This window comes from Scyliorhinus torazame, chromosome 5, assembly GCF_047496885.1.
Source record: "Scyliorhinus torazame isolate Kashiwa2021f chromosome 5, sScyTor2.1, whole genome shotgun sequence".
In the NCBI taxonomy this organism is placed as follows: domain Eukaryota; kingdom Metazoa; phylum Chordata; class Chondrichthyes; order Carcharhiniformes; family Scyliorhinidae; genus Scyliorhinus; species Scyliorhinus torazame.
The window spans coordinates 7587784-7598630 of record NC_092711.1 but is presented as its reverse complement, the minus strand read 5'-3'; the positions used below and the strand labels follow the sequence as shown (position 1 = coordinate 7598630).

Below are 10847 nucleotides of genomic sequence, written 5' to 3'. Positions count from 1 at the left end.
CGCGCGAAAGAGCGAGAGGAATAGAGACAGAGAGCGAGAGAGGGAGTGCGAGAGATCGAGGCGCAAAAGAGCGAGAGAAATAGAGACAGAGAGCGAGAGAGGGAGTGCGAGAGATCGAGACAGAATCAGAGAAATGTAGACAAAAAAGACAACATTGTCTGGTCCCACAAGACGTTAGTTCCTTTTTCTCAGGGCTGGTCGACTGTGGGCAGTTGCCCAGCTCCATGTAAGGCACAGAGAGAGAGAGGGAGTGGGAGAGAGAGAGAGAGGAGAAAAAGAGGCGGAGAGCGAGGAAGGGAGAAAGAGTGAGAAAGGGCGACAGAGAAGAAGATTGAAAGAGAGGGACGGCGAGACAGGAAGGGACAAGCAGAGAGGGAGAGACGGAGAGAGGGAGTGCGTGAGAGAGAGAGGTGGAGACAGAGGCAGAGCGAGGGACAGACAGAGAGTGACGGAGAGAGAGAGAGAGACGCGGAGGTCGAGACAGAGGGGAGGTGGGGAGGGTCAGAGATCGAAAGAGAGATAGAGACAGGGAGGCGGGGAAAGGGAAAGAGTGAAGTAGGGAGGGGAAGAGAGGTAGAGGGGCGTTTGGATTCTGAGGTTGAATTTCACCTGGCCTGCGAGGACCCAACGCTCTATCTGAGAGACGGGGGGGGTGAGAGGGAGGGAGAGAGAGAGACAGAGAGGTAGGAGAGAGAGAGAGAGAGGGAGAGTGAGATAGAGGCAGAGAGATAGAGGAGGGTAAGAGAGAGAGCGGCCTGCCCCATGTCTTCCCAGGGCCACCACCTGTACGACTGCGAGCGGCGCCCAGGCCCCGCCCCGTCCGGATACCCCTCGCGCCCGTCGCCGGGGGAGACGGGCGCCATCGACGACGGGGAGGCGTCCATTGATCTGGGGGCCTACGTCCTGGACGGGGGCGAGGAGTTCCTGAGCGACCTCTTCGCCAAGCACGAGCGGCTGAAGGCCGAGGGCCCGTCCTACCCGTACACCTACCACCACCACGGGGCGCCCCCTGCCCCCGCCACCCCCTACGGCTACCCGCCGCCCTCCCTCTACGGGGCGGACCGGAAACTGGTGGGAGGTGGGGGGCGCCCGGCCTACGACCCGGGCCACTCCCAGGCCCCGGTCAAGGAGGAGCCCCGGGAGGCGATGGGGGCCGCCCAGCAACATCAGCGGGGGGGCGACCCCTTGACCTACGAACCTCTCCACTACCAGGTGGCACACTGCGGGCAGACCAGCATGCACCTGGCCCCTGGACTGATGTCAACAGTGCCGCCCGTCCGAATCTACAAGGTAAGGGATCGGGCGTCTCCGTGGGACACGGGTGGGGGTGAGGGAATCATCCCAGTGATGCGTCAGGCGCCGGAGTTTAGAGGCGGAAAGAGGCGACTCCCTCAGTAGTCAGCAGGGCAGCACGGTGGCACAATGGTGAGCACAGTTGTTTCACAGCGCCAGGGTCCCAGGTTCGATTCCCCGCTGGGTCACTCTCTGTGCGGAGTCTGCACGTCCTCCCCCGTGTCTGCGTGGGTTTCCTCCGGGTGCTCCGGTTTCCTCCCACAGTCCAAAGACGTGCAGGCTAGGTGGATTGGCCTTAATAAATTGCCCTTAGTGTCCAAAAAGGTCAGGAGGGGTTATTGGGTTAAGGGGATAGGGTGGAAGTGAGGGCTTAAGTGGGCCGGCGCAGACTCGATGGGCCGAATGGCCTCCTTCTGCACTGTTTGTTCTATGACTTGATTGATCCTGAATCGACGTCAACAGGTTGAATATAGATCTTTGCCCAAAGACGGGTAGGTTTTGGGATTAGGGGGCCGCACTGTCAGACGGTCAGTACTGAGGGAGTGCAGCACTGTCAGTGTATCAGAACTGAGGGAGTGCCGCACTGTCAGAGGGTCAGTACTGAGGGAGTGCCGCACTGTCAGTGTATCAGTACTGAGGGAGTGCCGCACTGTCAGAGGGTCAGTACTGAGGGAGTGCTGCACTGTCAGAGGGTCAGTACTGAGAGAGCGCCGCACTGTCAGTGTATCAGAACTGAGGGAGTGCCGCACTGTCAGAGGGTCAGTACTGAGGGAGTGCCGCACTGTCAGTGTATCAGTACTGAGGGAGTGCCGCACTGTCAGAGGGTCAGTACTGGTGGAGCGCCGCACTGTCAGAGGGTCAGTACTGAGGGAGTGCCGCACTGTCAGAGGGTCAGTACTGAGGGAGCGCCGCACTGTCAGAGGGTCAGTACTGAGGGAGTGCCGCACTGTCAGAGGGTCAGTACTGAGGGAGTGCCGCACTGTCAGTGTATCAGTACTGAGGGAGTGCCGCACTGTCAGAGGGTCAGTACTGGGGGAGCAACGCACTGTCAGAGGGTCAGTTCTGAGGGAGTGCCGCACTGTCAGAGGGTCAGTACTGAGGGAGTGCTGCACTGTCAGAGGGTCAGTACTGAGCGAGTGCTGCACTGTCAGTGGGTCAGTACTGAGGGAGTGCTGCACTGTCAGAGGGTCAGTACTGAGGGAGCGCCGCACTGTCAGAGGGTCAGTACTGAGGGAGTGCTGCACTGTCAGAGAGTCAGTACTGAGGGAGTGCTGCACTGTCAGAGGGTCAGTACTGAGGGAGTGCCGCACTGTCAGAGGGTCAGTACTGAGGGAGCGCCGCACTGTCAGAGGGTCAGTACTGAGGGAGCGCCGCACTGTCAGAGGGTGAGTACTGAGGGAGCGCCGCACTGTCAATGGGTCAGTACTGAGGGAGTGCCGCACTGTCAGAGGGTCAGTACTGAGGGAGTGCCGCACTGTCAGTGTATCAGTACTGAGGGAGTGCCGCACTGTCAGAGGGTCAGTACTGAGGGAGTGCCGCACTGTCAGAGGGTCAGTACTGAGGGAGCGCCGCACTGTCAGAGGGTGAGTACTGAGGGAGCGCCGCACTGTCAATGGGTCAGTACTGAGGGAGTGCCGCACTGTCAGAGGGTCAGTACTGAGGGAGTGCCGCACTGTCAGTGTATCAGTACTGAGGGAGTGCCGCACTGTCAGAGGGTCAGTACTGAGGGAGTGCCGCACTGTCAGTGTATCAGTACTGAGGGAGTGCCGCACTGTCAGAGGGTCAGTACTGAGGGAGTGCCGCACTGTCAGTGTATCAGGACTGAGGGAGTGCCGCACTGTCAGAGGGTCAGTACTGGTGGAGCAACGCACTGTCAGAGGGTCAGTTCTGAGGGAGTGCCGCACTGTCAGAGGGTCAGTACTGAGGGGGTGCTGCACTGTCAGAGGGTCAGTACTGAGCGAGTGCTGCACTGTCAGAGGGTCAGTACTGAGCGAGTGCTGCACTGTCAGTGGGTCAGTCCTGAGGGAGTGCCGCACTGTCAGAGGATCAGTACTGAGGGAGTGCTGCACTGTCAGAGGGTCAGTATTGAGGGAGCGCCGCACTGTCAAAGGGTCAGTACTGAGGGAGAGCCGCACTGCCAGAGGGTCAGTAGTGAGGGAGCGCCGCACTGTCAAAGGGTCAGTACTGAGGGAGAGCTGCACTGTCAGAGGGTCAGTCCTGAGGGAGTGCCGCACTGTCAGAGGGTCAGTACTGAGGGAGCGCCGCACTGTCAGAGGGTCAGTAGTGAGGGAGTGCCGCACTGTCAGAGGGTCAGTACTGAGGGAGTGCCGCACTGTCAGAGGGTCAGTACTGAGGGAGCGCCGCACTGTCAGAGGGTGAGTACTGAGGGAGCGCCGCACTGTCAGAGGGTCAGTACTGAGGGAGTGCCGCACTGTCAGAGAGTCAGTACTGAGGGAGTGCCACATTGTCAGAGGGTCAGTACTGAGGGAGCGCCGCACTGTCAGTGGGTCAGTACTGAGGGAGCACCGCACTGTCAGAGGGTCAGTACTGAGGGAGTGCTGCACTGTCAGAGGGTCAGTACTGAGGGAGTGCCGCACTATCAGAGGGTCAGTACTGTGGGAGTGCCGCACTGTGAGAGCGTCAGTACTGAGGGAGCGCAGCACTGTCAGAGGGACAGTACTGAGGAGTGCCGCACTGTCAGAGTGTCAGTACTGTGGCAGTGCCACATTGTCAGAGGGTCAGTACTGAGGGAGTGCCGCACTGTCAGAGGTCAGTACTGTGAGAGTGCCACATTGTCAGAGGGTAAGTACTGAGGGAATTCCGCACTGACAGAGGGTCAGTTATGTGGGAGTGCCGCACTGACAGAGGGTCAGTACAGAGTGAGCGCCACCCTGTCAGAGGGTCAGTACTGAGGGAGTGCCGCACTGTCAGAGGGTCAGTACTGTGGGAGTGCCGCACTGTCAGAGGGTCAGTACTGAGGGAGCGCTGCACTGTCAGAGGGTCAGTACTGAGGGAGCGCCGCACTGTCAGAGGGTCAGTAATGTGGGAGTGCCGCGCTGTCAGAGGGTCAGTACTGTGGGAGTGCCGCGCTGTCAGAGGGTCAGTACTGAGGGAGCGCCGCACTGACAGAGGGTCAGTACTGAGAGAGTGCCGCACTGTCAGAGGGTCAGTACTGAGGGAGTGCCACACTGTCAGAGGGTCAGTACTGAGGGAGCGCAGCACTGTCAGAGGGTCAGTACTGAGGGGGCGCCGCACTGTCAGAGGGTCAGTACTGAGGGACTGCTGCTCTGTCAGAGGGTCAGTACTGAGAGAGTGCCGCACTGTCAGAGGGTCAGTACTGAGGGAGTGCTGCACTGTCAGAGGGTCAGTACTGAGGGAGTGCTGCACTGTCAGAGGGTCAGTACTGAGGGAGTGCCGCCCTGTCAGAGGGTCAGTACTGAGGGTGTGCCACACAGTCAGAGGGTCAGTACTGAGGGAGTGCCGAACTGTCAGAGGGTCAGTACTGAGGGAGTGCTGCACTGTTAGAGGTTCAGTACTGAGGGAGTGCAGCACTGTCAGAGGGTCAGTACTGAGGGAGCGCCGCACTGTCAGAGGGTCAGCACTGAGGGAGTGCCACACTGTCAGAGGGTCAGTACTGAGGGAGTGCCACACTGTCAGAGGGTCAGTACTGAGGGAGTGCTGCACTGTCAGAGGGTCAGTACTGAGGGAGTGCTGCACTGTCAGAGGGTCAGTACTGAGGGATTGCTGCACTGTCAGAGGGTCAGTACTGAGGGAGTGCCGCACTGCCCGAGGTTCAGTACTGAGGGATTGCTGCACTGTCAGAGGGTCAGTACTGAGGGAGCGCCGCACTGTCAAAGGGTCAGTACTGAGGGAGCGCCGCACTGTCAGAGGGTCAGTACTGAGGGAGCGCCGCACTGTCAGAGGGTCAGTACTGAGGGAGTGCTGCACTGTCAGAGGGTCAGTACTGAGGGAACACCGCACTGTAAGAGGGACAGTACTGAGGGAGTGCTGCACTGTCAGAGGGTCAGTACTGAGGGAACACCGCACTGTCAGAGCGACAGTACTGAGGGAGTGCTGCACAGTCAGAGGGTCAGTACTGAGGGAGTGCCGCAATGTCAGAGGGTCAGTACTGAGGGAGTGCCGCACTGTCAGAGGGTCAGTACTGAGGGAGTGCCGCACTGTCAGAGGGTCAGTACTGAGGGAGAGCCACACTGCCAGAGGGTCAGTTATGTGGGAGTGCCGCACTGACAGAGGGTCAGTACAGAGTGAGCGCCACCCTGTCAGAGGGTCAGTACTGTGGGAGTGCCGCACTGTCAGAGGGTCAGTACTGAGGGAGCGCTGCACTGTCAGAGGGTCAGTACTGAGGGAGCGCCGCACTGTCAGAGGGTCAGTAATGTGGGAGTGCCGCGCTGTCAGAGGGTCAGTACTGTGTGAGTGCCGCGCTGTCAGAGGGTCAGTACTGAGGGAGCGCCGCACTGACAGAGGGTCAGTACTGAGAGAGTGCCGCACTGTCAGAGGGTCAGTACTGAGGGAGTGCCGCACTGTCAGAGGGTCAGTACTGAGGGAGCGCAGCACTGTCAGAGGGTCAGTACTGAGGGGGCGCCGCACTGTCAGAGGGTCAGTACTGAGGGACTGCTGCTCTGTCAGAGGGTCAGTACTGAGGGAGTGCCGCACTGTCAGAGGGTCAGTACTGAGGGAGTGCTGCACTGTCAGAGGGTCAGTACTGAGGGAGTGCTGCACTGTCAGAGGGTCAGTACTGAGGGAGTGCCGCCCTGTCAGAGGGTCAGTACTGAGGGTGTGCCACACAGTCAGAGGGTCAGTACTGAGGGAGTGCCGAACTGTCAGAGGGTCAGTACTGAGGGAGTGCTGCACTGTTAGAGGTTCAGTACTGAGGGAGTGCAGCACTGTCAGAGGGTCAGTACTGAGGGAGCGCCGCACTGTCAGAGGGTCAGCACTGAGGGAGTGCCACACTGTCAGAGGGTCAGTACTGAGGGAGTGCCACACTGTCAGAGGGTCAGTACTGAGGGAGTGCTGCACTGTCAGAGGGTCAGTACTGAGGGAGTGCTGCACTGTCAGAGGGTCAGTACTGAGGGATTGCTGCACTGTCAGAGGGTCAGTATTGAGGGAGTGCCGCACTGCCCGAGGTTCAGTACTGAGGGATTGCTGCACTGTCAGAGGGTCAGTACTGAGGGAGCGCCGCACTGTCAAAGGGTCAGTACTGAGGGAGCGCCGCACTGTCAGAGGGTCAGTACTGAGGGAGCGCCGCACTGTCAGAGGGTCAGTACTGAGGGAGTGCTGCACGGTCAGAGGGTCAGTACTGAGGGAACACCGCACTGTCAGAGGGACAGTACTGAGGGAGTGCTGCACTGTCAGAGGGTCAGTACTGAGGGAACACCGCACTGTCAGAGCGACAGTACTGAGGGAGTGCTGCACAGTCAGAGGGTCAGTACTGAGGGAGTGCCGCAATGTCAGAGGGTCAGTACTGAGGGAGTGCCGCACTGTCAGAGGGTCAGTACTGAGGGAGTGCCGCACTGTCAGAGGGTCAGTACTGAGGGAGAGCCGCACTGCCAGAGGGTCAGTAGTGAGGGAGTGTCGCACTGTCAGAGGGTCAGTACTGAGGCAGTGCCGCACTGTCAGAGGGTCAGTACTGAGGGAGCGCCGCACTGTCAGAGGGTCAGTACTGAGGGAGCGCCGCACTGTCAGAGTGTCAGTCCTGAGGGAGTGCCGCACTGTCAGTGTATCAGTACTGAGGGAGTGCCGCACTGTCAGAGGGTCAGTACTGGGGGAGCAACGCACTGTCAGAGGTTCAGTACTGAGGGAGTGCCGCACTGTCAGAGGGTCAGTACTGAGGGAGTGCTGCACTGTCAGAGGGTCAGTACTGAGCGAGTGCTGCACTGTCAGAGGGTCAGTCCTGAGGGAGCGCTGCACTGTCAGAGGGTCAGTACTGAGGGAGCTCCGCACTGTCAGTGGGTCAGTACTGAGGGAGCGCCGCACTGTCAATGGGTCAGTACTGAGGGAGTGCCGCACTGTCAGAGGGTCAGTACTGAGGGAGTGCCGCACTGTCAGTGTATCAGTACTGAGGGAGTGCCGCACTGTCAGAGGGTCAGTACTGAGGGAGTGCCGCACTGTCAGTGTATCAGTACTGAGGGAGTGCCGCACTGTCAGAGGGTCAGTACTGAGGGAGTGCCGCACTGTCAATGGGTCAGTACTGAGGGAGTGCCGCACTGTCAGAGGGTCAGTACTGAGGGAGTGCCGCACTGTCAGTGTATCAGTACTGAGGGAGTGCCGCACTGTCAGAGGGTCAGTACTGAGGGAGTGCCGCACTGTCAGAGGGTCAGTACTGAGGGAGTGCCGCACTGTCAGTGTATCAGTACTGAGGGAGTGCCGCACTGTCAGTGTATCAGTACTGAGGGAGTGCCGCACTGTCAGAGGGTCAGTACTGAGGGAGTGCCGCACTGTCAATGGGTCAGTACTGAGGGAGTGCCGCACTGTCAGAGGGTCAGTACTGAGGGAGTGCCGCACTGTCAGTGTATCAGTACTGAGGGAGTGCCGCACTGTCAGAGGGTCAGTACTGAGGGAGTGCCGCACTGTCAGAGGGTCAGTACTGAGGGAGTGCCGCACTGTCAGTGTATCAGTACTGAGGGAGCGCCGCACTGTCAATGGGTCAGTACTGAGGGAGTGCCGCACTGTCAGAGGGTCAGTACTGAGGGAGTGCCGCACTGTCAGTGTATCAGTACTGAGGGAGTGCCGCACTGTCAGAGGGTCAGTACTGAGGGAGTGCCGCACTGTCAGTGTATCAGTACTGAGGGAGTGCCGCACTGTCAGAGGGTCAGTACTGAGGGAGTGCCGCACTGTCAGTGTATCAGGACTGAGGGAGTGCCGCACTGTCAGAGGGTCAGTACTGGTGGAGCAACGCACTGTCAGAGGGTCAGTTCTGAGGGAGTGCTGCACTGTCAGAGGGTCAGTACTGAGGGAGTGCTGCACTGTCAGAGGGTCAGTACTGAGCGAGTGCTGCACTGTCAGAGGGTCAGTACTGAGCGAGTGCTGCACTGTCAGTGGGTCAGTCCTGAGGGAGTGCCGCACTGTCAGAGGATCAGTACTGAGGGAGTGCTGCACTGTCAGACGGTCAGTATTGAGGGAGCGCCGCACTGTCAAAGGGTCAGTACTGAGGGAGAGCCGCACTGCCAGAGGGTCAGTAGTGAGGGAGCGCCGCACTGTCAAAGGGTCAGTACTGAGGGAGAGCTGCACTGTCAGAGGGTCAGTCCTGAGGGAGTGCCGCACTGTCAGAGGGTCAGTACTGAGGGAGCGCCGCACTGTCAGAGGGTCAGTAGTGAGGGAGTGCCGCACTGTCAGAGGGTCAGTACTGAGGGAGTGCCGCACTGTCAGAGGGTCAGTACTGAGGGAGCGCCGCACTGTCAGAGGGTGAGTACTGAGGGAGCGCCGCACTGTCAGAGGGTCAGTACTGAGGGAGTGCCGCACTGTCAGAGAGTCAGTACTGAGGGAGTGCCACATTGTCAGAGGGTCAGTACTGAGGGAGCGCCGCACTGTCAGTGGGTCAGTACTGAGGGAGCACCGCACTGTCAGAGGGTCAGTACTGAGGGAGTGCTGCACTGTCAGAGGGTCAGTACTGAGGGAGTGCCGCACTATCAGAGGGTCAGTACTGTGAGAGTGCCGCACTGTGAGAGCGTCAGTACTGAGGGAGCGCAGCACTGTCAGAGGGACAGTACTGAGGAGTGCCGCACTGTCAGAGTGTCAGTACTGTGGCAGTGCCACATTGTCAGAGGGTCAGTACTGATGGAGTGCCGCACTGTCAGAGGTCAGTACTGTGAGAGTGCCACATTGTCAGAGGGTAAGTACTGAGGGAATTCCGCACTGACAGAGGGTCAGTTATGTGGGAGTGCCGCACTGACAGAGGGTCAGTACAGAGTGAGCGCCACCCTGTCAGAGGGTCAGTACTGAGGGAGTGCCGCACTGTCAGAGGGTCAGTACTGTGGGAGTGCCGCACTGTCAGAGGGTCAGTACTGAGGGAGCGCTGCACTGTCAGAGGGTCAGTACTGAGGGAGCGCCGCACTGTCAGAGGGTCAGTAATGTGGGAGTGCCGCGCTGTCAGAGGGTCAGTACTGTGGGAGTGCCGCGCTGTCAGAGGGTCAGTACTGAGGGAGCGCCGCACTGACAGAGGGTCAGTACTGAGAGAGTGCCGCACTGTCAGAGGGTCAGTACTGAGGGAGTGCCACACTGTCAGAGGGTCAGTACTGAGGGAGCGCAGCACTGTCAGAGGGTCAGTACTGAGGGGGCGCCGCACTGTCAGAGGGTCAGTACTGAGGGACTGCTGCTCTGTCAGAGGGTCAGTACTGAGGGAGTGCCGCACTGTCAGAGGGTCAGTACTGAGGGAGTGCTGCACTGTCAGAGGGTCAGTACTGAGGGAGTGCTGCACTGTCAGAGGGTCAGTACTGAGGGAGTGCCGCCCTGTCAGAGGGTCAGTACTGAGGGTGTGCCACACAGTCAGAGGGTCAGTACTGAGGGAGTGCCGAACTGTCAGAGGGTCAGTACTGAGGGAGTGCTGCACTGTTAGAGGTTCAGTACTGAGGGAGTGCAGCACTGTCAGAGGGTCAGTATTGAGGGAGCGCCGCACTGTCAGAGGGTCAGCACTGAGGGAGTGCCACACTGTCAGAGGGTCAGTACTGAGGGAGTGCCACACTGTCAGAGGGTCAGTACTGAGGGAGTGCTGCACTGTCAGAGGGTCAGTACTGAGGGAGTGCTGCACTGTCAGAGGGTCAGTACTGAGGGATTGCTGCACTGTCAGAGGGTCAGTACTGAGGGAGTGCCGCACTGCCCGAGGTTCAGTACTGAGGGATTGCTGCACTGTCAGAGGGTCAGTACTGAGGGAGCGCCGCACTGTCAAAGGGTCAGTACTGAGGGAGCGCCGCACTGTCAGAGGGTCAGTACTGAGGGAGCGCCGCACTGTCAGAGGGTCAGTACTGAGGGAGTGCTGCACTGTCAGAGGGTCAGTACTGAGGGAACACCGCACTGTCAGAGGGACAGTACTGAGGGAGTGCTGCACTGTCAGAGGGTCAGTACTGAGGGAACACCGCACTGTCAGAGCGACAGTACTGAGGGAGTGCTGCACAGTCAGAGGGTCAGTACTGAGGGAGTGCCGCAATGTCAGAGGGTCAGTACTGAGGGAGTGCCGCACTGTCAGAGGGTCAGTACTGAGGGAGTGCCGCACTGTCAGAGGGTCAGTACTGAGGGAGAGCCACACTGCCAGAGGGTCAGTTATGTGGGAGTGCCGCACTGACAGAGGGTCAGTACAGAGTGAGCGCCACCCTGTCAGAGGGTCAGTACTGTGGGAGTGCCGCACTGTCAGAGGGTCAGTACTGAGGGAGCGCTGCACTGTCAGAGGGTCAGTACTGAGGGAGCGCCGCACTGTCAGAGGGTCAGTAATGTGGGAGTGCCGCGCTGTCAGAGGGTCAGTACTGTGTGAGTGCCGCGCTGTCAGAGGGTCAGTACTGAGGGAGCGCCGCACTGACAGAGGGTCAGTACTGAGAGAGTGCCGC

General features: G+C 59.5%; 1 protein-coding gene across 1 annotated transcript in view; it reads left to right on the top strand.

Moving 5' to 3' along the window:
* The first annotated feature begins 709 nt into the window (after positions 1-709).
* The window catches only part of LOC140422587 (CCAAT/enhancer-binding protein epsilon-like), a 175986-nt gene continuing 165848 nt past the window's right edge, over positions 710-10847 (top strand). The window contains exon 1 of the mRNA XM_072507594.1: positions 710-1290. Within this exon, the coding sequence (XP_072363695.1) occupies positions 763-1290 (528 nt within the window). The 5' untranslated portion in view covers positions 710-762. The remainder of the gene's footprint in view (positions 1291-10847) is intronic.